Genomic DNA, 26,446 nt, shown 5'->3' with positions numbered 1-26,446 from the left:
ATATATATATATATAAAACACACACAAAAAAAAAAAACAAAAACAAAAAAAACACGGTAGGCTCGTCACACACATTATTCACTGACGGTCCCTAACTTTGCGACAGCCTGTCAACGAAGAGGCTGAAAGCTGCAGCTAGTCGTCGTTTACAGTTGACTTCCAAGCGAACTACACAGCGCAGAGACGTTTAAAATCTCAGCCGTCGGTTAGCATAGCGGCTTGACTCTCTTGATTGTGATAAGGTTTGTTTGGGGAGGATGATATATGACGCTAGCTTGTGAGCGTGTGCTGCGCTGCAACGCGTCAACGTCAACAGTGATGACTTACTTTATAAATGTCCAGGTAAACGGTGCACTTCAAACACCTCTGGGACACTTTTGAAACGAGAGGCTTCCTCCTGCGTGATTCCATTCACCCGACTCTCAAAAGTTGTCGTCATAGCAGCCAGACCACATACAGACACGCACGCACACACACGCACACACACACAGCCGGCAGTCGTCGAAAGCGGATGTGACGTCACGTGGATTACTTCTGGGATGGAGAAGTTTTTCATTTATCTCATGAAAAAGTTCAGCTAAATTGCAGTCGGACCAATAAAGCGTAAAATATGACCTATTGTTTACAGCCACTGGAGAACCAAAATACTAGAGTAATGACAAACTGAAAAGAACTTTATTGCCTTTAACCATCCATGTGACAACGGCCTTGCCAAGTTTACTCGCAGTCTTGCGCAAGAATCATGCAAATTCCACTAAAATTCAAATGCAGCGTCCATATGTGGAATAAAAAAATCCTGTTGAGTCCCGCAAAAAAGGGACACCTGGTCACCCTACGTTGGGAGACATATTTCAAAACATTTTGATGTGCTAAAAACTTCAATAAATAAAAGAATTTACAGCAGGAAGGCATGCATTTCCGTATGTACATTGGTAGAGCTGCAGAACAGAAGCCAGTGATTAAATGTCAGTCCAAGTAGTTAACAGTTCACATTTGGAAGTCAAACAGACTTTGTTGTTTTAAGTAAAATCACGCTGAAAACTTGCTCTGGGTTTTCATCCTGGAAGTACCAGTCAGCCTGCTGTTGCAAACGTGTGAAAATAGCTCTTTATAGCATGGGAGATGTGGAGCTTCTTGAGGCAATGAAGTGTGAAGAATCCTCCTGCTATGGTGCTTCCCATTTTATACATGCTCAGTCTGCGTCTGTCGGTCCAGCTGTCTAGTGCCTGACACCCTGGCTCTTCTCCCGCTCTCCGTCGGCAGCGTCTCTGCCGACACCTTTGCCCTTTCCATTACCGTCACCTGTGTGGGGCTTCACCTCAGGACTGCAAATAAAAAAACAAATCAATTGGAATGACTGGCATGAGCATTACAGTTCAGGATACAAGAGTAGTTATTGCATTCACATTTTTAAAGTGTGCAGCATCAGTGTGAAAACACCCACCTTTGAATGTGAGTTAGTATGTTGTCCTTTATGAGGTTGCTCTGTTTGTAGTAATCCAGGAAGGTGCGAGCCACATTCCTGCCCAGTTTCATGTCTGATATGAGGGGAGTTAAAGATCAACATGATGATGAACAGGCTGAAACATTTCCTGTATTGACAATTTTAAACTGAATTATGCCACTAGTTGGAATGTAAAAAGAGACAGAAACATAATCAGAAATAAAGCCAGAAGTACAAATACGTTTATATTATTATAATTGGATTACACAATCTACCTCAACTGATACATTTTCTTTGTCAGCTGCTTGAGTAAATAACATTCGACTTGCATGTTAGCTGTGTGATGACCTAATAAGCATATTGTGCTGTGTCAAATTCACAATAACATTATTAAAATAGTAAATTGAATAGAAGAGAAAAAAGGGGGCACCTAAGAATGTGAAGCAGATGGTGATGAGGGTGAAAATTGTGTTTGTATTCCCATGGAAGACATATTTCAAGAGTCAGTCCAAGAAGGAAAAACAAAATACGGCTTTGAGCTTAGAATCATCCATTGTAGTCCAGTATATCGTCAGATAACAAACAGTGACTGAGGAAATAATTGGGTTCATTTCTAAAGGTATAACACGCTGACTTCTGACTGAATTCATTGAGCCTCAGTCAGCCACGTCACTCACCTCGGCCGCCTGAATGGCGCGGGCGTGAATCTCACATGGCAATCTTATTTAAACTGGGGGTTGAATGTCCAATATCAATATCCTCTCTGCTGCTTAGAAAACAGCTGAGCGTCTGTAGAGGTGCTGTTGCCAAGCGTGTAATCATTAGGCCGGCGGCACAAGTCGTGGTGACAATCAGGTTGAGATAATGAAGTGCAGAACCACAATGTTTCCAATCACCAGCAGTGGGTATAAGGAAAACAGGTTCCAGCGAGGGGAGAGATTCTATTTAAGGAAACCGAATGAGCCACTTGGCTGTAGAACTGAAAACATCGGTAAACTAATCAATCAACTTGGCCTTCAAAACTTGTATTCATCATCACTTTCCTTCTATGAAAAATACGTACTGACAGTGTTCACGCACTCTAGATTGCAACAACAATAACACCAACAAAAACACTCCCAATTTCATTTTTCTTACATCTTAAGGTAGCGACGTCTTCAGAAACCTCCATCCCTCACCACGCTGGGACATGATGGAACAACACAGAGACGTAATCTGTCTCTTTCCCCGTCATTACCTTGTAGATACTCAGATACGGACTGTCATCCGCTGGACTATCTATTTGTCACAAATGGATGATTGAAGGGACTGACACACAGAAAGTGATTCTTTTCTCCTTCCAAACGACGGCTACTCTGTTATTTGTGTACTTTCCAACTTCTCGTGTCGTCAAATGTTCTGTTCTGCATAAAATCCTGTTCCTTCCTTTTGTTAAGTTGCCAAGCGGGAAACTTCCCAGAAACGCAAGCGGGGAAACACAGATGCAGGGTTACACCTGCAAAGTTGGACCGGTAAATATGCGAGCGCTCCCCTCTGTGGCGAGTGTGTCACCTTGGCCTTTGGAGGGTGTGCGATCGCGAGTCTGCACAGGACTTCATTCTTCACTCGGCAGGCTGATGGCAACGCTCTCCACATGAATCCAGAGTCTATGTTTACATCCCATCTGGCTGTTTGTCTGCGAGACCTGCATCAGACCAGACTTTGTGTGTGTGTGCGTGCGTGCGTGTGCACACGGCCCCACAGTCTGTCTCATTACAGCAAGGCTGATGATGCTGATTAGGTTGTGGAGGGGAAAAAAAAGTACAAATAAACAGACTAAGGTTGCGTCCTTTGGTATAGTGCTTTTATGCTCACTTTAACGCACACTAGTTTTATACGGCCCCCAAATTGTCAAGCTATGATAACATCTAATGGTGCAGCTGTGCACTGGGAGAAGCGCTTAGAGCAGAGAGCCTTTGTTGAAGACGACTAAAAAAAAAAAAAATGTAGACAAAATATATGCATACATTAAGAACCATATGACGGCGCCATATGGAAATGTAAGAATTCACCGGAGTTATTTGACTACATTCTTGTAAAGGGCTGTGATGTGTGTGCCAGAACCCTATTAATACGTTGTTACTGTCCTACAAAACCCCCGCACAGACCTCCAGGTGGAGGCATATCAGGGGACCATCGGCATCACTGGCATTTAACATTTCCATTGAAATACTACTATTAAAGAATAGACTGGGTCAGTGAATTATACAGAACAATTGTGTTAAGAGAGCCATGGTGACAAATTATTATTGACAATCAGTCAATTTTGCTCTAACAGCTAAATGTAGGTATAGGCAGACCTGTGCAATTATTGTAGCATTTATTTACTTAATTCAATATTTTACTGCCAATTTCAGTACTATAAAAAACACATTATAAAAAAGTGTTTGTACTTAGTTATTGTTACAGACTATACACAGCTGAATCTAAATGAAATTGGATCGGTATCACTAATACGAGCCAGAATTTTATTCAGTATCGGATCGGAAAAGGTTGTATCAACCATCACTAAGTGATAGCACTCAACTATATGCCGCTATGAAGGTACTTGGTGAAAGTGATACACACTTTGATTGAAGTCCATGCAGTGCATCCCTGACAACTTCATCCTGACACATCAGGATAGTTTGCTGCTTGTTTTTCCTCCCTCCTGCTCTTCCGTCAGCCGAGCGTGCTGCCACTCCTCCTGGGCTCTTTGGCCGGCCGCGCTCGCAGTGACAAAAATATCTCCTGGACCCCACCGCGCGCAGATGGCCCTCTCAGCTTGGCTTGTCACGACTCGCCGTCTATTACAGCAGGCCGTGTGATGGACGGTCGGCTTGTGAAGGAGAACTCGATGCACGGAGCGAACGCACGGTCGGCGGCGGAGCTTGAGGATGTCCCAGCTGCTGTCTGGCCCGTTGCCGGGGAAAACCGTGGTGGCGGGGGGAACGGAGGAAGTGATGCGGATGAGATGGTGATTTTCTCCCCAATCGATACTGAGTAAAATTTAGGCTGGTATCGGCGATACTGATCCAATACCGAAACTTGATATGATGGGGCTACGCTGCACTGAACGCTTAATCTTATTTAGATTCAACCATTTACAGTCTCTCCATATAACTAAATAACTAAAGGGACACAAACACTTGCTGTTTTAGAATACTAGGTGACTCAAATTGGAAATGGCAGAAAAATGTTTAATCAAATAAATAAATGCCACAATAATTGCATAGGTTTGTTGGTAGCTACATTTAACAATCAAAATAAATTAGACTAATTGTCAATAATAATGGAAATATTCACAAATTAGATTTTATTTTTATCCATATTATCTAGTGTGTATATATTCAAATTTTACTAAGGCTGTTTTATCACAATTGCTCAGTATAATTGAATGTCACCAAGTCTATATTATCCATTTTGATTGAAATTGAATTAAATCTATTGTGTTACGTATTTCATAATTCCAACAGCAACAATTGTTTGCACATTTTTCTCCCTCTGCAATAAGCAGTTCCTGTCTGCAGTACCAAAGGTCTCCACCAGAGGCATCTGTCTTGGCCTGGCATCAGCATCTGGCACTGTGTGCTCAACGTGCTGCAGTTCTTAGGCATTACACACAGCCAGGTGGAAGAAAAAGTAGTTCCCCAACAGTGTGTCATTTTGACAAGATCTGAGTAGTTTAGTTACTTTCCACTTTGGTCCTATTAATGTTTTACATTACTATGAATTACTTAGGTATCCAATGTCGATCACAATCGATTGTAGAACATAAAGATCTGGTATTGGAAGTATTAATATTTTAGTATCGATCTACACATTACTAGCATGAGAGCCAGGGAACAGTGGGTGGGTTGCGGGCTAGCATGACGAAAAGCGGGTGGCAGTTGAAGTATTTCGAAAGAGCTCATCAGCTTTGGGCTTCTTTCGGAACTTCCCTCAACGCGACCCTGACAACCCTGCCATCAACCTTGCGCGATGCCCGATAAAGTCCACTTTTCAGGAGGATGCTGCGTCTCGGCCCTGTCACTCACTGACGCGTGGGAGGTGCGCTCTTTAACATCTCGATCCGGCCTTGTCCAATCAATAGCGGGTCATTATCCCGGCTCAAGGGCACGGCAGCTCAAGCATGGACAAGGTACGAGGCGGCGCCAGACACAAAAAGAGACGCGGGGACGTTGTCCCTTGTTTGCCGCAGCTGTTTACTGTCAGCGCGGCATTTAGCGTCCCTCCACCCTTTCCCCCGTGTCCCTCGTGCACCCCGCGTCCTGGCAGACAGACGGACGGGGTGACGATCAGACAACGAGGCCCCCGCGAGTGGTATAAAGGGACAAGACACGCGGAGAATGCAGCTCAGATCGTACAGGAGTTAACAAGGAGACGAGCGAGGGGACGTCCGGGGCCATCAATATGGGGCTGCTGACAGCGACTGTCACCGCGCTGACACGCACTCGGCTAATTATCAATGCTAATTAAGGGGCCGGTCAACAACAGCAATACAGAAAGGGACGTTTTTGTCCCCAGAAGCGATTGGCCGGACTTAAAGACCTCACGTCCCTGTAGCCCAGAGGGACAAACAAGGCGTGATTTAAATCCTTGCCAGAAATAACTGTCACCACCAAGGAGACAGAAAACTGAAGGCAGCCCGACAAAGGCCTCCCCTCCCCCCTTTCTTTTCCCGACAGCGCGCTCACAGAGAGACTCTTCTAAGCTGCTCTGAGAAATGAAAATGAATGCTATTTTTCGCCGTCCAATTATTGTGCTTGTTTACAAGAATTCCGATAATTTTGTGGTTTAGAGAAAAAAAAAGTTATTAATCCTGAATTTATTACTTTCAATAATAGCGTTCAATCGCGCGACTGCAGCAGGTATAAACGGCACACAGTGTTTCGAGTCGATTGGAGCTGGTGGAGATTTAATTTGGCCACGACCGGAAAACAGTTCAGCCGTTTCGGCGACTTAATCGCGGACCAGCAACGCAGCCGCTTCCAAAGACGTTCCTAGTTAACACAATTCCTCTGGAAAACTCATTCCCACATGCCATCAGTGTTCCAGCTAATAACCCACATGGTTTGAGCGCGAACCTCAGCTGCGTGCCGCTAACCGCTCAGCCTCAGCTCTGCTGCCCATCAACTCCCAGAAGCTCCAGGTATTACTTTATATTCCACTCAAGAACTCAAACTTCAGGCCAGTTTAACTTCTTCAAACGGCCGCAGCTGCCGCACCGTGTTCCTGCAGCAACTCAGAAGATGGATCTAGTCGGGGTTCCCTGATTTGCTCCTGACATCGCAGCTGGTGGAAGAAAGATGCGAGTTCAAGTGGGCTGAAAACCTTCTCCGTTGCTGCAGACGCAGTTGAAAACATTGGGGCGGTGCAGTGAGTAGCACTGACAACTTCTAGCAAAGTTCACTGCTGGTTCTTCACTGGTTCTCCAGCCCCCTCCCCCCCCAACACACAGTCCAAGTACATGCACATGAGGCTATAAGTGCGAATTATTTGCTTCTCTGTGTTGCCCCCGGTGACTGGTACACCGCCTGGACCCAAAAGTGTCTGGACAGGTTGTGAAAGAAAATAGGATGGATATTCACCTGTTGCAATATTTTTCCCCTCTGGTCTTTTTTCTTATCTTGGGCGGCAACGTTTATCTTTGAATCTCCATGCGCATCGACTTCATCGCACTGACTGTGTGCATGTGTGTTTGCGCGTCGCCCTGCCCGTGTGATACGATGTGCATGATGCCGCGCGCTTTGCCTCCGAGCCGCTCCATTTGCATTCTGTCTGGCGAGTGTCAGGGTCGCTGATGCATGCTGTGTTTCCCTGGCAGCCCTGGCACTCACAGAGTGTCCCACTGTTACGGTGAGGTGCCCGTCTGGGGTGTCAGCGCTCTGGCAGGCAGGCGTCGCGCGACGCATCTCGAAAATAGGTGTGTAACAGTGCGTGAGAGCGCGACGCAAACACACAGGAACGCAACGCCCACGCGAGGCCGGTCGCTCCCGCCGATGATCCGAAGACGCAACTTTGCCAATCAGCTGCACCTTTATTATTCACACAAACAGCCCTCGTGAGGAAACGAACGGGATGTTCTTGGATGCAGATAATCGGAGACATTAGGAGTTTGGCCCGTGACACAGAAATGCAAAAGCTCCAGTCGGTGTGAGGTAAACATGAGCCAAACCTTCTGGGGAGGCCATGCTGAATGACTTCCTGAAGTTATTGAATCGTTTCTCCCGAGTTGCAGGGAACATTTTGTCTCCGGCACATTAAACAAATACACACACACACAAACACATGCACGCACACACCTCTCTCCAGGTACGCGGGCCTGTGCGCACCTTCACAAGCGGAACGGAAAACGTCACGCTGAGATTTGAACGAGGTCCCAGATTCTAGGAACGTTGAACCGCTCCCACCACCCCTCCCTTTTTTTTTTTTTTTTTTCTAGTTTCAGCTTCAGAGTCCATCCTTCCATCCCAGAATGCAGTGGTACAATGAGAACTTGGGGGGAGGGACTGGCGGGAAGATGAGAGGCTGAGATCTTTCATTGCAGTTCTGAGAGATGTGACATGTGACGCATGCAAAAAAAATACAAATAAAAAGGGAAACAAATGTACATGTCGAATCAGGTTGGTTCAAAGAGCGGAACGCGAACACACACACACACACACACACACACACACACACACTTAAATGAGTAGAGGGCAAAGAGAAGACGTAGGAACACTAGAGATTGTCCCTGCTGTTTGAGAGAAGAGGATTCTCAGCTTGAGTAAACGATATAATGAGCCGTTATGTTCTTGGTGATGAGATGAGAGGGAAGGACGGAGCAGAGGACAGAGGAGGACATCAGAGAGAGAGGGAGAGAGGGAGAGAGAGAGAGAGAGAGAGAGAGAAAAAAAAAAGAACATTCAGACGGGCACACACCGCACACGCGGGGACGCCGAGTTCTGTACGCGGTCAAGCTGCGACAAACGTCTCGGCCGGTAGGGAAAGGTTAAGATTTCAATTTTGGTGGCGACGAGTCACAGCAGTGGATTAAAGGGTGAGGGCGGCTCGCTTTGGAGGGTGGAGAGAGACAGAAAAAAAGTTTCCAGGTTATTCATTTGTCATGCTTTAGTTTTGCCTGCGTGCACGCGTGTGTGTGTGTGTGTGCCCACGTGCACGTGCATCAGGTGAGAGAGGTGGAGGGGTGGGGTGGAAATGCTAAAGGTCTCTGTTGATGATTTACACGCTCCATCGAGCTGACCGCTGGGGCATGGAAAGCGACATGGTTGGTTCCTTCAACCTGGCTGACCCCAATCTCCACCATACACCGGGTCCCCGTGCTGCGCGCTGCCCAACCCGCGGAGAGGCCCCTCCTGCCACTAGCACATCACACTCACACACACAGTGTCAGACGGAGGACAAGAAAACGGTCGAGTCCTCTCAAAAGGGCCGAGTTTTTGACCTTCTGGATGAACGGCCACTACTGCGTGCACACACACACACACACACACACCCACACACACACACACACACACACACACACACACACACACACACACACACACACAAGTTCTAGCTAGTTGGGTTAAATTGTCCTGTTAAAAAGTCTCATGTTGCATGTTGGTGTGCAGTGGAGAAGCTTTGCACATTCGAAGCATCCAGAAAAACTGCCTATTTTACCTGCTGGGCTGAACAAAGACCTGGCTGAAGGTGTTTTGATTTGATTTGGTTTTTATTTGGCGAGTAAAAAAAAGTCAATATATGCAACAACACAAAAAAAAAAAGATAAAGTGCAAGTTCGAGAAGGGGCTGAATGAAGCAAAGCTTATATAATAAGCACATACTTAATCAATAGATGAATAACACCTTCACTAATCTTGAAGAAGGAACATGCCCTTTATGACATCACAAGGGCAGAGGGGTTCCTGGTCATTTCTTTCAGCACATACTTTAGGAGTAGTGAAGGATGTGAAGGGTCTCTGGGCACTGAACTGACAGGTCACAGGGCAGAGTTTTGCAAAAATATTGAGCGACACAGACTGACAAGTTCAGGGGAAAAAAACACATCCTGAAAGTCGTGAACGCACACCTCCTCTTGAAAGAGTTTCCTCGAACACGCTGGGAAAAGCTTGTGCCTCCTCCTCACACTAGAGGGCACTGAGGCTACGTCTACACACACACGCGCGCACACACTCGGGCGAACACCCTCCCCGCCCCCCTCCTCCAACCCCTCCAGAGAGGAGAGCGTCTACAGCAGAGCACATACTTTTCATATGTAGGGTCCTTATCGTTCTCTGGAAATCTCTTCCCACCTCCTCTCCTCACTCTCTCTATCGCTGAGATCAGGACCCTGCGTCCGCCCCTCGGGGGGGCTCTTCAGCCCCGGAGAAGGTCAGCCAAAGGAAAACTTCCTCCCCGTCACAGCACCTGTGACCTTCCCTGGGTTTCGTCCCCTCGCGGTGATGCGTGTACGTGTGCGAGCGCGGGATCGTATTTGACGGGGATCACGTCGCCCCCCCCCGCCCCCCCTCCATTGTTCCATTGTTTACCGCAATCAAAAGCGACACCATGCTCCTTTTTTCTCTCTCTCCTCCTCTCTTTTTGTAAGCGAAATCAATAAGACGTTGCCGCAACGCCCCTGTTCTGTCGCCGCACATCTGTCGCAACAACGGGCAACAAATAGGCAACATGATTCTCTGCAGAACGCACGTCACCAGGTGCGCACGCACAAAAAACACATATAGTTGCGACTAGAAGCGAGACGACTCGGAATGAAAGCTCTCTAATGTCGGCCGGATCAATCGCCTGCAGGGACAGCGCCTCGGCCAATCGTTGCCTCCCCTCAGAAAGGTTAGCTTAGCTTAGTGGATTTAGTTTAGTTTTGAACATGTTAAAAAGAAAGAAAGAAAACAGAAAGATAAATAAGACCATGAACATGCAGGTAAGCATCAGAACATCCATCCATCCATTTTCAATACCCGCTTCTTCCTGCACTCAGGGTCTGCTGGAGCCTCTCCCAGCTGTCACAGCACGATGGCTGGGTGACACCCTGGACAAGTCGCCAGTTCATCGGCAAACAACCATTCACACACACTTTAGAGTTCCCAATCCACCTTCCATGTATTTTTTTGGACACAGGGAGAGCATGTAAACTCCACACAGAAAGGTCCCAGGCCGGGAATTGAACCCATGACCCTCTTAGTGTGAGGCGACGGCGCTAACCACTGCGCCACTGCGTCACAAATTAGAATACAGTCAGCCAAAAATAATGTGATGTGATGTACATACATCAGGAAAATAAAATAAAATAAAATAAAGTAAAAACTTGCATAAATATTTAATTCATATAAGTACTTCTATACATATACGTACTTGTAGAGGCCAAAGGTAACTTATTTATCTAGTGCAAGCTTTTATTTTCCTCATGCATACATTATTTCCATTTATTTCCAGCGTGTGCGCGTGGTAAAGGATACACGTCTCTTCGGTGTAGGGCACTGGCGCGGTGCTGCCCGCCGTCATGTAGCTGTAGAAGGACACCTCCAGAGTGTAGCAGTAGGACGTGTCGTCCAGCAGGCCGCCCAGGAAACGCCGGCCCGTCCCGGCCTTCACCACGTCCCGGTTGAAGGACGTGTTGGACTGCAAGGAGGGGGAAACACAACAGTACACACACACACACACACACACACACACACACACACACACAAGGACCTTATTTTAGCGCGGAAGTTAATTATTTTTTACTTTTCTGTTATCACTACTTTTCTCCATCTTCTTCGCTACAAGGCAATAAGGTGTTTTAAATACCTGACATCATGGTGTCTGGTATTTAAAAAACCTTATTGTCATATATATCAGAAAATGGAGAAAAGTAAGAAGCTTTTTAGCTTGCTCGCTTTTGTTTTTTCTCCTCACAAATGATCCCAGTTACATGTTCCGGAGAAGAAGAACACATCAGGACGTCAGAAGCACCGGCCAAGCCCTCACACCTGATTTCTGACAGCCGTGACCTCAGCCAAGTCAGGGGTCAGGAACAAACAAACATGAGCAGCTTAGTGCACAAATGAGTTTTTTTTTTTTTTTTTCCCCAGCGGTGAAATAATATAAATGTTATTGAAAAGGCAGATAGAGCGGGTGAGAGCAATGAAACGCTGATCTGTCCAGATATGTGGGTAAATGGACAATTGGATGCTGAGTTATTATGTCATCGTTGGCAATAAGTCACAGGGATCTATTTCCTCAGACTTTCAAAACGGTCACAGTTTTTCCATAATCTTGCCTGATTCAGAAGCCAATTAGATGCAGTGTTCAGTCGCCGGAACATCAGCTTTTATTGCATTTAATGTAATATAAGACCAGTTGTCTTTGGTTATCTACAGCCTGATAGAAACAGTATTACTACTACTGTTATTATTATTATTATTATTATTATTATTATTATTATTATTATTGTTATTATTATAAATATATGTTTCTGTTGGTCTGGAATCACCCCATTAGAATTGGCACATTGTGGGTTTAGCTGTGGTTCCAACATAACATCCATAGATACAACACAATAAATGGTACAAATATCTAATACAAACAGAGCTATTTGCTAAACATTTTGCAGCCTAAGTCAGTGAAACCCTGCATGGTCCAACTGTTCACTAACTACCAGGCCGAAAGCTGAACAAACCTCTTTTTTTTTCTTTTCTTTTTTGCACTGGCTGTAATAAATCCATCCGGCTCTGAAATGCACATCTGAATCACAATTTGATTTGACCGCTTCCTTGCTAATTAATAAGGGGGGGGAGGGGTAGGGCGGGAAAGGGGGGGGGGGGCTGCAGCAACTGCCAATATTGGCTGACATCAGTAAAAAGCCTTAATACCGAGAGAATAGTTTCTCATTAACATCCAGGACAAATTATGAAGGGCACAACAGCTTATTTGCGCGGGCTCATTCTGCACGATTAACACGCCAATCTGCTGCGAACGGCTACCGGAGAGGAAATGGGAGAAGAAGGAGAAGAAGAAGAAGAAGAAGAAGAAGAAGAAAAAAAAAGAAGTCTATTCTGGGTTTCTGTGTGTGTCAGCTTTACTACACAAATGTGACGGCGTCTTGGGAGGAGAGCGGAGGGGAAGGAGGGGGATAAAAAAACCCCATAAAGTTTCCATTTACTGTCACTCCACTGTGCTGCTGCGGCGGTGGCGGCGAGAGTTGCCATCGCCCCCGAAATGCAGAGTCGGCGGCCACCGCCGGGAGTTTTTTATTTTTTTATTTTTTATGCCATGATTGTGTTGTGCTGCTGCAAGCGCTGGGCTTTAGGTGCTGCTGAATGGGCAGAGGGGACAAAAGCGCGGGGAGGGGAGGTGACCCTTGGGCCGGCTGTCACACCGGCAGCACAGAGAGCAGAGAGCAGTGCTGGGAGGGGGAAATTCTCCAGAAATAGCTTTTTTTTTTTTTTTTTTTTATCCCTCCCCTTCTCTTTTCTCCTTTACACATCCTCCTTTTACACTGCATAGCGTATAGACACTGACTATCGGTGACATTTCTGTACACGGTGGTTCGCTCCTGGTTTCCCAGGTTTGGCGCCTGGTCTAAATGGGCCATAAAGGTTATTCTTTATGATGTGTGTAAATGGCTCTCTCATGAAATGTCAAAGCCGGGCCGACAAAAGGAAGGTTGCGGGGAGAGTCGACGGCGCTAAGTGCACCGTCGACGGCCGGGGCGAATCAAGTGTCCGTATGAAAACGTGCCATTAGATTGTTCTCGCGCGGCTGAGCGGACGAGGGTCATTATCACCGAATGGACGATTTCCACGCTTCCGTATTCCTTTGTGTTGTCTCTGATTAAGCCCTCCGTCCTCGTCCTGTGGAAGCTGTGGTTGTGAAAGTTCCCAATCTGAGAGGTGTTCAGCCTCAAGCAGCGATTCCAGGAGGCGGGAGCTCGGCCCTAAACTAGGAAGCAACTGCAAGGTGGTAAATCGTGAAGGCGGCAGAATTGGACGCCGCAGTGCTTTTATCCTCCTGGTCGAAAGAGGATCACTTCAAGGAACGCCTGCTCTGGCCTCTGCTGTGGTGAGAGGTCAGAGATGCTATTGGCTGCTAGATGTATGGAAGCAGTGGACTAACTTTTGAGAAAGAGTTATGTGTTATATATCTTTCTTCAAGGTCAGGGTCAAGGTCAATCCACTTTGACTCCAATGACTTAATCACCATTGACGTCACCAAGCTCCGTTACTGGTCAATGAATACCATTAGCTTGCCAGCTAAAACGCTAACTTTATGAGTTCCAGAAATCTGCTAATAGAACACCCATTTAAAAATGACAAACAAACAAACAAACAAACAAACAAACTACTTCAGTGATGTCATTCAACAACACTTCTTCTGGTACTCACAAAACAGAATTGATGTTGGTAGTGAAGAATTTGTTGCATACATGTTCTGCAGTCTATAGCTGCTAGATTTCCTGCTAATACTGTGCGAAACACAGGCAATTTTAAATGCTGCAAATCCATGAATATGAATTATTAAAGTTACACATATGTCTTTTTGACAGTGTTCATGCACCCCAATGGAGTCCCACGTATATGAGTGCACTGGGGAATGAAGAGTGTATGTGTGTGTGTGTGTGTGGTGTGTGCAGGCTTTTCCTTATACATAATTTGCCTTCATATCTTTCCTCCTCAAGGACTTCCACTTCCACGGCCGGCATTTTTTTTTTTGAGAGGCGCCCCGGTTTGCATGCAGGATCTACCTGGTAGTGAATTATCGGCGTAACATTTTACATAATTCATACCTTTTAGCTTGCTATTGTCAGGATTTATAAAGTTTGTCTTTCATCTTCAGCCCCCATCAGCCCCCACGACGTCCTCCGCTTTGTGGTCAAGGTTAAACTCTTTTGGCACAGCTGGAACACGCGCTTTTTTTTTTTAAACCTCCGTCCACAAATAATTCAGCACCACCTGCGAGCTAATGTTTACATTCACGCTGTGTGCACAATGTATTTCTAATTAATACATGCAGTCTGCGAGCACCTTTTTTTTCCATTGTGAAAAAAAAAAAAAAAACGGAAGCAGGTGTTTTTTATTCACCCTCAATCAACACCTCGCCTTGAATCCATCCTGAACAACAGGAAGGCGCCCTCTGCAGCAGGTTGCACCGTCTAACCAGTCAGAACTATTTCACCTACGCTACCCTGAGCTTGTCCCGGGGTTTTGGAAACGGCTGGATTTGCATATCCAAGGCTGCCTCGGCTGGCGTCCCCCCGTGCACGTCGCGGTGTGTGTTGGAGAGACTCACAAAGGAGAAGTCGGGTGCGTTCTGGCACAGCAGCCTGGGGAAGACAGCCTGCCTCTGGACGCGCTCCTCCTCCTCGAACACGTTGCCATACATGAAGCCGTTGAGCATGGTGGAGTGGGCGTGGACGTCGATGTAGAACTCCAAGCTCACCGTCTGGAAGGAGGAAACCAGAGGATGAAAAGAGAAACAAAAAAAAAAAAAACAGGAGGTCAGCGGAGAAAATGGGACTTTTTTTTTCTCCCCGACAGCGTTAGCGGCGCACGCCGGCGAACCCCACTGGGATTTAAGCGCCTCTCTTTGCTCTGGGGAGGCCGTGCTGGGGTGAGACTGTCACCCATTGGGGGAGAACATGAACCCTCCAGACGCCAGGGCCTGAGAATATGTTTACAAGCTGAGAGGAGCCAACCACCCACACACAGCTTCAATCAGACTGTCCTTCTGAAGGGCACACCCACAGTCAGAGGATGGTGTGAACCCACACACACACACACACACACACACGTGCGCACACACACACCCAGGTACACGTGAATGTCAAAGATTCATCACATGCTCCTATCAGGCTAATACTGACCTCACGCTGAGCATGAAATCCCCTTTTCTCTTCCTAGTGTAACTGAGGAAAATGAATTTGATAAGATTTGTTTTCCATGCAACAGAAACAGTCAAACACACACGCACGCACGCACACACACACACACACACACACACACACACACACACACACATACACACACAGACACACACACACAGACACGCGACTCTCTGCTCACTGTGGCATATCAGAAGAGATTCAGGATTATTGGAGTTCTGAGCCGATGGAGCCTGCGTTTCAGGCATTTACTGGTAAACACTTATTGTTTGCAAGATTTGCTGATTTGTAGTTTCAAAAAAAACAAAAAAACATTAACCATTAAACCCAACCGTGGAAACAATCTGGTTCACGTCTGGTGGATGGAGGTTGTGCACGCTTTTATGTTTTATGAATAAAAATATGAAATTCTCTTCACAGCTCAATAACAATCAGAAAAAAAAAAAAATCAAGATTGCTCTTTCTTTTTCTCTAACTCTTTTGCAGGCCTTTGCGTCTAATTTTTTTGACCATGTAAGTGCAACGCACAGCCAGATTTAGCTCTTTGTAACTCAGCTTCAACTTCACCAGCCAGTCTGTTTGCAGCCCTGCTTGCATTTGCACCGGGCAGCCTAGGAATCGATTGATTCAATTCTCCAACCCGTGTATTTAGCGATTTGTCTTAGAAAAAAAAAAAGGGGGAGAAAAAAATAACAAAGGCCTACTAACCCAGACTGTACAACTGGAACCTGAGAATGGCAGGATTATGGGCAAAGTGGCCTCACTTAGCCAAAACCTCCAGACCTCATTGATCCTAAAGTGGTTCTGACAGTGGGCAGCGATACGAGACCCTCACCACTCGTCTGCCCCTTAATTCAGGAGCAGCACCAATCAGCATCGCTCCGCTCTGCCTCCGTCTGCCACCTTTTAACTCCCATTCTCCCTCATCCTGCTTTTTTTCTTTTTTTACCATCCGCCTTCCTCCCTCCCTCCCTCCCTCCCTCCCACCCTACCCTTTGCTCTCTGCCTCTCATCACACATTCAGCGCCACACCTTGTTCCCCGTGGGTTGTAAAGAGGAGGAGAGGAAGGAAAGAAGGGGATGATGGAGGCACAGAGAAAGAGATAGTGGAAGAGAGGAAGAGAGGAGGAGAGGAGGGCAGGAGAGAGGGACTGAGGAAAGATGGAGCGGAGAGGATGCATGTGGATTTGTGACAGCGTGTGTGTGTGTATGTGTGGGGGGGGAAATAGAAAAACACACAGCGACGGGGTGGCAAGGAGAGGAAATAAGTACATAAAGACAAAAAGAGAGTGAGGCAGAGGGAGATAGTGAGAGACATAGAGATGTGCGGAGAGAGGAAGGGGGAGATTGACAGGGCAGAGGGTGTGAGAGAGAGAGAGGGAGGGAGAGATAGAAAGAATGAGAGAGTGAGAGAGAGAGAGAGAGAGAGAGAGAGCGAGAGAGAGCGCCATGCGGTGCTCGGGCGGCCCCGGCGACGCAGTGCCTGCTTTTGAAATTCCACTCACAGCCAAAGCAATTTCCTGGCGGTGGCTGTGCTGTCAGCTGCTTGGCTGGCTGGCGGTGAAATATGGTGGCTGGGAGTCAGCCGCTAGCAGCCCCCGACAACCTGATGGATGGAGCCCCAGAGGAGAGGAGCCGCAGCAGCAGCAGCAGGGAGAAGGTAGAAGAGGAGGAGGAGGAGGAGTAGGAGGTGGAGGAGGAGGACAGTGCAAGAGAGCAGGGGGGGGAAAAACACATACAAAATACACAAAAAAAGAAGTGAGAGGAGAGCGAAAGGGAAGAGGAAAAAAAAGAGAGCTGAAGGCAGTCAAGTGAACAGCGGCGGTGTGAGGGAGGGAGGGAGGAGGAAGGGAGGGTGAATATATGCGGGGGATAAAGACAGAGGGGAGGGATGAAAGGAAAGAAGGTGAAGAGAAAAGCAGGATAAAGAAGAAGCAGATGAGGGGAGGTATCTGTGTGTGTGTGGTGTGTGTGGGGGGGGTTACGAGGGCATGGTGGTGGTGGTGGTGGGGGAGAAGGGACGTGGGGGTAGGGGGGGCGTTCAGCAGCTCCGTCAGGAGGAGTAAAGACGCCGAAGCAACGGTTAACCCGGGGAGGAAGTCTGCGAGGAAAACCTGGATAATGATCAGCCGGGAGGGAGGCAGGACAGGCGCGGGAACACGCAGGCAAAGCGGCAGCTCATTGATCATGCGTCCACGGCGCCTGCACTCAATGGACCTGTCCAATAGAGTGACCCTGAGTCCCAGGAAGCGGCAGACGCACCGGGAGGACACGCGTTAGCCTCCCGTTTTCAATAATAAGCAGGGAATAAAGTCGCTCCGTGACAGGCTGTGTGTGTGTGGGGGGGGTGTTCCACTTTGCACATCATTTTTTTTTTTCTTTGCCGGCAGCATCACTGCAGGGATTTCACCCCCCACCACCAACGTCCCCCCCACCCTCCCACAACTCTGATTCTGCCAAGTGTTTGATGAGGTTGAGGGTGAGGGTCTCGGTCACCAGGACACTAGGGGCCCTTCACACACGGCTCACCCGGGAAGGAGCAGATTGGTGGAGGCACAGGGAATTACAAATTTAAAAGTGTGGTTATGTTATTAATCTGTGGTCCTGAGTGGAGTCGACGCAAACACCGTCTGGAAAACCAAAAGCCCTCCCTGTTTGGTGTTTATCAGAGGCAGGATGCTGGAAAATTCTATAACACCTGAAACAACTTGTCATCTTTTCTCTTGGTCCCTTTCCCAAAATGTAAAACTAGAATTTTGGCAAGCGGCATCAAATGATGGATGCACAGTAAAAAAAAGAAAAAAAAAGAAATAAATGAATAAATGAAATGAAATAAAGCAGATACTGCTGCTCAACAAAGTGTTTTCATGTCAGTAACATTCAACTAAAACTGGCTGGATGTTCTACAGATGACCTTTCTGATGACCCGCGGGGTCCGCAGGGAAAAGCTTTATGATGAGGGATTTAAGGCCACGTCAACACAACGGTGTTCAAAACACACCTTTGCGCCTGTTGACCTTTAGTCCGCACACAAACAGCGATTTGAGTCAGAAAGGAGAAGATTTTGTTTTCTTGAAAAATGTACTTAAAGTTAAGAATTTAGAAACTTTAGCCAAGTGTGGGGCCCATAGTTTTTATTATGGACAGTACTTAATGATTGCATTTGATTTGTTTTTATTTCATTATTATTTCCAATTGCTGCAGTGTTTTTGTTTCACCGGCAATGGTAGAGGGTAGGCTTTGGCGTGGAATTGAATATTTGTGTATTGCACATGGGCACCTGTAGGACACCTGTAGCTGACAGGGGGGTAGGGGGGGGGTCCTGATGCTGCTCGGGCTACCGATCGCCGATTGGAGAAGATTTTTGCGAAGCAAATGCCGGTGTGTACGACAGGTAGCCGAGGTTGGAAGACAAAAATAAACTGTGAAAACCACACAAGTACACGTGGACCTTCTTCTTATTGTCCATGTGTGCAACGTGCAGAAATGAAGCAGAGCATTTTGCATGACAAGGAAAATGCACATGGTTGTTCTGTTGTTTCATTTTCAATGTGACACTAGGCGGCAACTCAAGGAGGTTTCAAAATCTGGTTCGCCAAAGTTTTTATTTTTTATTTTTTATGCTTCCTTTGATTCCAACCAACTGCCACAGCAAAACCAACAACAAAGTTCTTCTGTGGTATCTGGCAGGAGATCTATCGCCACCTAGCTGTCTGGCACTAAACACTATGAAGAAGAAACACTGTAATTGAGTAAATGAATTGTAAATGAGAAGGGCTTAAAAAAAATAAGATGACACAACAATACGAGCCCTTGGAAAGCTGTTTGACCCACATTTACTTCTTCAGTCTTAAACATGTTCACTGCTCTGCACATTTAGCAGAGACAGTGCAGGGAAACTATGCCAACAGCTCTCAGACCCTTGGATGAACTTTGCCAGAGCAGCTGGTGTCAGCTGCCAAACACAAAGGAAACCCAAACAATCTGGTGGCATCCGAGCCGAGGACGTAAAAGTTTTCTTCTTGAAATAAACATCACGTTATTTTTTACAATTCTTGCCTCAGACGAGTTCACAGAAACTTTTGCTTGTAAAGCCGAGCGGCCACTTCCTCATTGTACTAAGTGAAACAACACAAACCAAAAATTCTCTTTCATCTGTGCTCGCCGTGTCCTGCCACATGAAGGACGGTGGGAATTAAAAAAAGAAGAAGAAGAAGAAGAAGAAGAAAAAAACTCTCAGCAGCAACGAGCATGGAGCCCACACAATGTCATGTCCAGGCTTCACCGCAACGCTCGCTTAATGCCCTGTCAATCAGCGCCAGGCGCTTCTGAAGGCCCCACCGTGTGATTGATGCGTCAATTAACAGCCCGCTCTGACCTCCAGAATTGTTCATTTGAAATTGTAATTAAGCAATTAAGGGCAATTAAGAAACAGAGGCTGCCGAATGAAAGTCAGGAGACAATTTGAAAGCGAGGGAGAGAGAGAGAGAGAGAGAGAGAGAGAGAGAGAGGGTGAGGGTGGCGAGCTGGAGGAATGTGGGGTGGGCGGGGGGGAAGGAGCGAGCTGTCCAACTTAAAGCGCTCAGAGAGAAACGAAAGCCGCGAGAACTCCAGGGAACGCCGCTCAACTTGCGCTGAACTTACATCGGCCGCACGCAGTTTAGTGTAAAACCTGGAAGGTCAAACGAATGAATTTTGTCCGACAAGTACTTATCTCCTGAATATTAATTAGAGGGATGTGCTTGTGTGTGTGTGTGTGTGTGTGTGTGTGTGTGTGTGTGTGTGTGTGTGTGCCGTTGAGGACCATAAACGTCTGCTTATCTTTACCCAGAAAGGGGAAAAGAGCTGATTGAAGCAGGATTACAAGCTCCTGAATAAAGCTCTTCATCAGCACTATACCTTCTGGAGCAGAGGGGGAAGACAAAAGTGCTGCATGTTCAGGAGAAGGAAGCTCAAGTCTGCGGCCACCCAACGCGTTTCATCCCGCGACACGTTTGAATTAGGCCTGTGATGCCATGTGGGAGGGCGGACGTGGTTTTTCCTCATGCGGAGGATCCACTCGGGCAACATCATCCTGCAGGTCTTTGACTGAAGAAGCACTCAGAAAACACTGTCTGCCGCTGCTCTGCTTGTGAAAGTTGGCGTAGCAGCAGTGCAGGGTGAGGAGATGACACGAGCGGATTTGTTGCTGCTGTTGTTGTTTGAAAATCATTTAGCTCAGGCAGAGGTCAAAGTCTTTCCGACTCATTTCCTGTCAGCCGCTGTTTTCTAAATGTGAGAGTGGGTTTCTGTCAGCGTCGAGCTCTAGTTGGAACAGAACAGAGGCGCTTGTTCAGAATGTTAAAAAATCGTTTCCTCGAAGTTCCCAGGAGGGCTTTAAGAGGGAAGTAGAACTAGAGGAGGAGAGGAAATCGTCCAGGCTCTCTGAGTCTCCGACGGCTGAGGAACTGGAAGTGGGAGGCCGATGAATGAAACAATCCGGTTTGGAAATGTGAAATATTCCAAACCTCCTCCCCATGTGAAAACAGTAACTAGCCATATGTCATGTTGGGAGTCATATAAATACTTTCTTTTAAGTATTTTGAGCAGAACTGCCACCGTTAGCCGGCTTAAGCTTATAAGCTATCACATTCCATGAATCTCCTGAAAAGTTATTTGGGAGGAAAAGTCCCACGGTCGCACTCTGCCAGGCTACTGTAGGCTAGCAGAGGCTAACCAGCGAGTTGGCTAGCAGGACACGCTAACAGTCGAGGCTCATCGCCACCGGCGGGATCGAACGTCATCAAACCCGTCGACTCTTTTTGCTTCTTTCCCTCGGAAGAATTTGGAGCTCGACGCTCCAAACAGAGCCAAACTTTTTTTCCCCTCCCCCCCACCTCCCACACCCATCACCCCACCCACATACACACACGCACACTTGCACGCATGGGTGGAGACGGAAGCAGGAGGTGCTCTCTTCCCTTGCAGACGTTTCATTAGTTACAGCAGCTATTTCAGGTGGCGGGGGCACCTGGGCAGTGACCCTCTAATGATGTATAAATGACAGAACATGGCAGATGGCATGACCTGCTTCATGGGTGAGAGTAAATGATGGCAAACGCTGCCTCCGTCTGCCTGGCTGAGCCTCCACCACCACCACCACCACCACCACCTCCAACCCTCTCCTCCCCCTCCGTCCCTCCGTCTTTCCGCGCCGCCATCAAACCGACGGTGATATTTGTCTGTTTACCAACACAGAGGTGACTTGTAATCAGGCTGAACGGGCACAGTCAGCCCTCCGCTTTCCGGCCTGTTAGTACCACAGCTGTTTGGGCTGGTGGGCTGGGCCAGTGGAGATGGAGGAGGGGGGGGGGGGGGTTTACCAGGAGAAAGGGAGATGATTAGACAGCGGGATGAAGAGGCGGGGTAGAAGAAAGAAGAAGAAATCGTCTCCAAACTGTTATGTAAAAAGATAAAGCCCTGTGAACTGCGGCTGGGGAGAGAGGGGAGGCAAAAAAGCATAAAAATTGCTGGAATGCAAGGGCTCCATCTGTATTTTCCTGTGAAAAGTGTCGAATTAGCTTCAAACTGAGGCAGAATAAAGGCAGGGATGATGGAGGGATTGAGACGACGCAGGGATGATGGGGTAAAATTGGCCGTAAATCTCAGAAATGGATCAGAAATGCTCGGCTGACACCAGAGGACGACGCACGTCGGGGGAGAACCGATGGGGGGGCAGAGGGGGGGAGGGGAAAAAAAAGAGACGCGCACGCACGCACAAACACACTGTCACATCGCGCCACGCAGAGACACACAGAGATCCCGGGCTTCATGCAGAGAAGCAGATTTGACCAGTTGAACAGAGCAAAATAAATAGAAAAGGAGCCTGCGAGCCGCCGCCGCCGCTGCAGCCGCAGCCGCAGCCGCAGGGAGGATTTCAAGGTGCAGAAATTCATCTCGGCGCCGTGACAGGATCTAATACGTTTGTTTCAGATTGAAAATTAATTTCCTAATATTATAAAAGGTCGCGCGGGAGCCAAGGCAACAATGACCTCTTTGTCATCCCAGCCCAACAAATTATCCAAAATGGCAGTGTCAAATTGGTGGCGATGTGCTGGCCGGTGATGAATGCCTCTGGTAATCAGCCAATCAAAAAGAATTCCTCTTCCCCACTTTTTGATAAATGGGCCGGAGAAGCAACGCTTTAGGAAGGAGATGGGTCCATTTGTTTCCCTCCTTTCCTCTTCCTCTCGCCACCACCACCCCCACCCCACCACCCCCACCACCACCACCACCCCCCATTACCCCCCCGCCCCGCTCCCTTCTCCACTTCTTTCTTCTCAAAACAAACAACGGGGCGGCTTGGGAACAGATTATAGCTCCTTGCATCGCTGCCTCCCTCAGCCATTCTCCCCGCTGACCATTGTTCGGCTGCAGATGGTAAATGATGGAATTTCGCGAAACAGCTTAAGCGAGGTTGCCTTGCGAGGACGGCGGAAGGAAATTTGTAACCGTGCACGTCGGCGGAGGCGGTTGTGCTTAAACAGTTTTTGCGCGCTGTGCTGTGATTTATATTTTTTAGCAGGTGTTAATTTGTGGCCGTGACCTTCCATTACTCTAAAGCTTAGCAGGTGAATGTCTTGACGTAACTCCCAGCAGCGGGAATGTGGCTGGAGTCGGGATTGAATAAACTGACTGATGTGTCGAAGTGGACAGTCTCTGTATTATCAATAGGGATCCGGTCACATGACAGGAAGTTGTTAAAGCAAATCCTTCCTGCTGTTCCCAGCTGGAGTCGCCCCCGCCCCCTCAGCATCCAATATGGTGACCCATTCATTTTAATAGAGCTGCCAGCTAGCTAGCCAGCGCATACGCCAAAGAAGTCCATCATTTTGAAGTGGCTTCTTGTTTACTTTTTAATTATGTGGCCGATGCGCAGTGATGTCTCTTCTGTAACTCACGTGGGGCATCAGTACGCATCAGCCAATCAGAACAAGATCTTCTGAACAGATTTTCTGGCCTTTATACATTTTTTTTTTTTTTTTTAGAAAGATTAAAAGTTAAAGTTGAGCTACTTAAGGTGCTTAAGGTTTTTGGCTGCAGTACCTCGACTGGCCACTGGAAAAGAAATCACTGTGCTGCCATATTGCCGGTCTGATATCCAGTTCTCATAATACATCCAGGAATAGACACACCAGATTGGTTCGCATGTTAGCTATGGACAGGAAGTCACTCAAAGACTCGACCTAGAGGCTTCAGTTTAGGTGTGACCTTGCCAAGGAATGGACCCGGAGCAGGAAGCCGGTGCTGAAACATGTGACTGTCTCTTAACAAGATGCATCAGACAGTTTAAAGTGTCGCAGAACGTCCTTTGCAATAAAGCGGAGCCGGGAGCGCCTGACTCCCTCCCTTTGACTGAACCCTCTTTGTCGAACATCACTCAAACAGGAAATTGCACCTGCTGCGTTTGAAGGCCAATTTACTCCAAGCAAATCTGCTGCATGATCCGTAAGTGCTGATTTGATATTGCTTCAAAGGGTGGAGGGTGGGTTTTACTTTTTATATTGCTTTCTTGTGTCTGAGTGATGAAACTGCAAATAGCCAACGCAGCCAATAACCCACATGTTAGTGTTGCTTCCTCCATGATCAGGCTTTAACCTTAAAAATGGCTTGTTGTCCAGTGCCAGGACTTTGGAAAATAATTCAAGTGATTCTCCAAGCTCGGGTTTAAATGGCACTTGTGAAGTTACAGGTCCTGACTGAACAAGGAAGCTACTTCAGCAGCACCGGTGAATTCACGATGGTAGACAATGGCTTTGGAGTGACGAGGGGGAGGGGCGTCTGCCGGCAGAATTATCGATGGCTTCTCCAGCTGGATGGGATCTTTAGTGCGGCAGAGGGCGACATGACTTTGCACTGCGGTGCAATGTGCACGGGTGCACCAGTGCACGAGTGAAAAAATACTTTAGAGGAGGAGTCTGGAGTGATGTTCACCTGGCAGACCAAAGTTCTCTCAATCCGCTGGGATTTTCAAGTTTTTTTTTTTCTAAGAGCATGAGTGAGGTGTTGCTATCATGAAGTACGTGTAAAATATGACTCCTGAATCTAAACCAGTTGATGAAGAAGCTGAAAATGTATCACATTAAATTATAAAAAAACTTTTCCAAAAAGGCTTTATCATCATTTGAGGAAAGGACCAATTGTAATCAAATTATAATGTCAGACACATTTGTATTGCAGTATTAAAATATGACCACAATGTGTGGACTGTGTACAGAGTTTTTTTTTTTCATTTTACATGAAATACATTTCCTCTGTTTTTCTCGGTTTGCAGTCAGACACAAAACCTTGAGTTAAACACAGCCACGCTTGAAGCCGTTCAAATGGAATTTTTCCAGCAATTATTACTGGAGGCGCCACAATTAGGATTTTTTTTTTAATGTCCTGCTTATTTTTCTGAGGGTCATAACAACAGCAAAAAAGTTTTTGTTTTAATTATATGAAAAATGCAAACAGAGTTGTTTTCAACCTCTGGGTTTGTTCTGTTGTAAGAACAAAGAAAAGTATCCACGCTTGCTTCTAAAATGGACTTCTGCTTGCTGGCAACAGTCCACAACTGTTAAATGTCGCGCACAGACACCAACGACTTTTATTATTTCTCACCCCCGACTAAACTTCAGCATCAGTGCCTTCCTTCTGCAGTGTCAGCAAGCAACGGTGGAATTAAAATGACAAAGCAGTGGTGTTTCTTTCAGACCATATTCGGAAGCTCCACATCCTCCAGCTTCCCTGCCAATAACCAAACCTTTGGGGACAGAGGTGAAGACACAGAAATATGACTTCAGACGGATGAATTTCCTGCCATTTATGTCTTTCTCGCTCAAACAGGTAAAAGAAAAATGCAACTGTCCTGGAATTGCACCCCTGGGCAAGTGAAGGTTTTGAAATGTCAAATTTGCCAATAGAAACATTAAACTTTGCCAAGAAAATACATTATTTCCAACCGCAGTTCCACAGGTGCTGTTAATCAATCATCTGTCAGCTCCATGGCTTTCAGACGCTGCTGCTTACCTACACAGTGTGGTGGGGATAGAAAAATGTCCCGAGATTGACTGAATCCCCTCAAAGAACCAAACAAATCGCTTTGGGTTCAACAGTAAATGATGGAAATTGTCCAGAAGCTCAGACAATGAGCCTCACTTCCAACTCTGGGGACATTAGCAAATTGCCAGAACCAATTAGTGGCTAGCCATTTGCTAGCCTAGCCCGGCCTTTTTAGCAAAAGCTGATGATACGTGAACGTGAATCCTGCAGCAGCAGAGATCCTCGAGCTGGGAAGCCTCATTAGTTGGCGGGCCGGCCGTGCGACATGGGCATGTTTGCAGGGCGGCGGGCGGCCAGCAGTGGAAGCAGCAGCAGCACGGGGGCACCGCCGGCTGCCCGACTGGCACTGCAAGTGGCATGTGGGAGCCCCAGACATGAGTGGCGTGTCTGATGGGATTAACTGGCTGTGGTGACAGAGAGAGACAGACAGACAGAGGAGGGGAGAGGCTGCACACGTCCCCAAATTAACTCTGCAAGACTGAGGGCATTCATCGGGGAGTCGAGGAGGGCAACAGGCGGGGAGCTGCTGGGACTGTTGCTACAGTAATCAAGCTAAAGTGGGAAAGTCCAGTCCAATGGTAGCATTCGCGACCAGTCGTGCGCACTGACGCAAGTCACACAGCCGCGATGAGCTGCTGTGGAGATTTGAGTTTCTGAAATGGAGGCAACTGGCAAGATTATTTGACAAATACTCTGTTTGTCACACGTGACTGAACCAATGAGATTTTTAGGCCATTTAGCAAAGTGGCGACCGCTTCTGGTTCCCATTAGCTGTGTTTCTGTGCACTATAGTGAATGAATTAATTTAGCAGCTTGCCAAAAAGAGTCACAAGCAAAGCCTTTTGGTGCTCTTCTTTGCTCCTCTTCCAACATAAAAAAAATTAGCATCCAGCTCTGAGAAAAAATTATGCTAGCAAAGCATCCGCCCTTGCCTCGGTAGCGTTAGCTACACCACCACTTCCTGTTTCTTCCCTTCATCTTTTGTGGTTTCCAAGGGAAGCTAGCAGCAGTTGCTTCCTGATTCTGGTGACTGTTTA

At 47.0% G+C, this 26,446-nt stretch overlaps 2 protein-coding genes across 6 annotated transcripts in view; both read right to left on the bottom strand.

Annotated features, from left to right (window-relative positions):
• The window catches only part of spata6 (spermatogenesis associated 6), a 12,906-nt gene extending 12,394 nt beyond the window's left edge, over nucleotides 1-512 (bottom strand). For 2 of the 5 annotated variants that reach the window (XM_076022931.1, XM_076022932.1), the window contains exon 1: nucleotides 328-510. In XM_076022931.1, coding sequence (XP_075879046.1) covers nucleotides 328-411 — 84 coding nt within the window. In that variant the 5' untranslated portion in view covers nucleotides 412-510. Of the gene's footprint in view, nucleotides 1-327 lie in introns of all 5 variants that reach the window. The other 3 variants (XM_076022930.1, XM_076022929.1, XM_076022928.1) reach the window with 3 other exon arrangements.
• A 158-nt stretch (nucleotides 513-670) lies between these two features.
• The window catches only part of agbl4 (AGBL carboxypeptidase 4), a 350,340-nt gene continuing 324,564 nt past the window's right edge, over nucleotides 671-26,446 (bottom strand). The window contains exons 11-14 of the mRNA XM_076022940.1: nucleotides 14,735-14,887; nucleotides 10,924-11,086; nucleotides 1,445-1,538; nucleotides 671-1,325 (exon numbers count right to left, since the gene is read on the bottom strand). Coding sequence (XP_075879055.1) covers nucleotides 1,220-1,325; nucleotides 1,445-1,538; nucleotides 10,924-11,086; nucleotides 14,735-14,887 — 516 coding nt within the window. The 3' untranslated portion in view covers nucleotides 671-1,219. The remainder of the gene's footprint in view (nucleotides 1,326-1,444; nucleotides 1,539-10,923; nucleotides 11,087-14,734; nucleotides 14,888-26,446) is intronic.

Source organism: Nelusetta ayraudi, unplaced genomic scaffold (assembly GCF_046127955.1).
Source record: "Nelusetta ayraudi isolate G7.1 ecotype Tasmania unplaced genomic scaffold, CSIRO-AGI_Nayr_v1 ptg000013l, whole genome shotgun sequence".
In the NCBI taxonomy this organism is placed as follows: domain Eukaryota; kingdom Metazoa; phylum Chordata; class Actinopteri; order Tetraodontiformes; family Monacanthidae; genus Nelusetta; species Nelusetta ayraudi.
The sequence above is the reverse complement of the archived record's forward strand: the minus strand, read 5'-3'. Positions and strand labels throughout refer to the sequence as shown.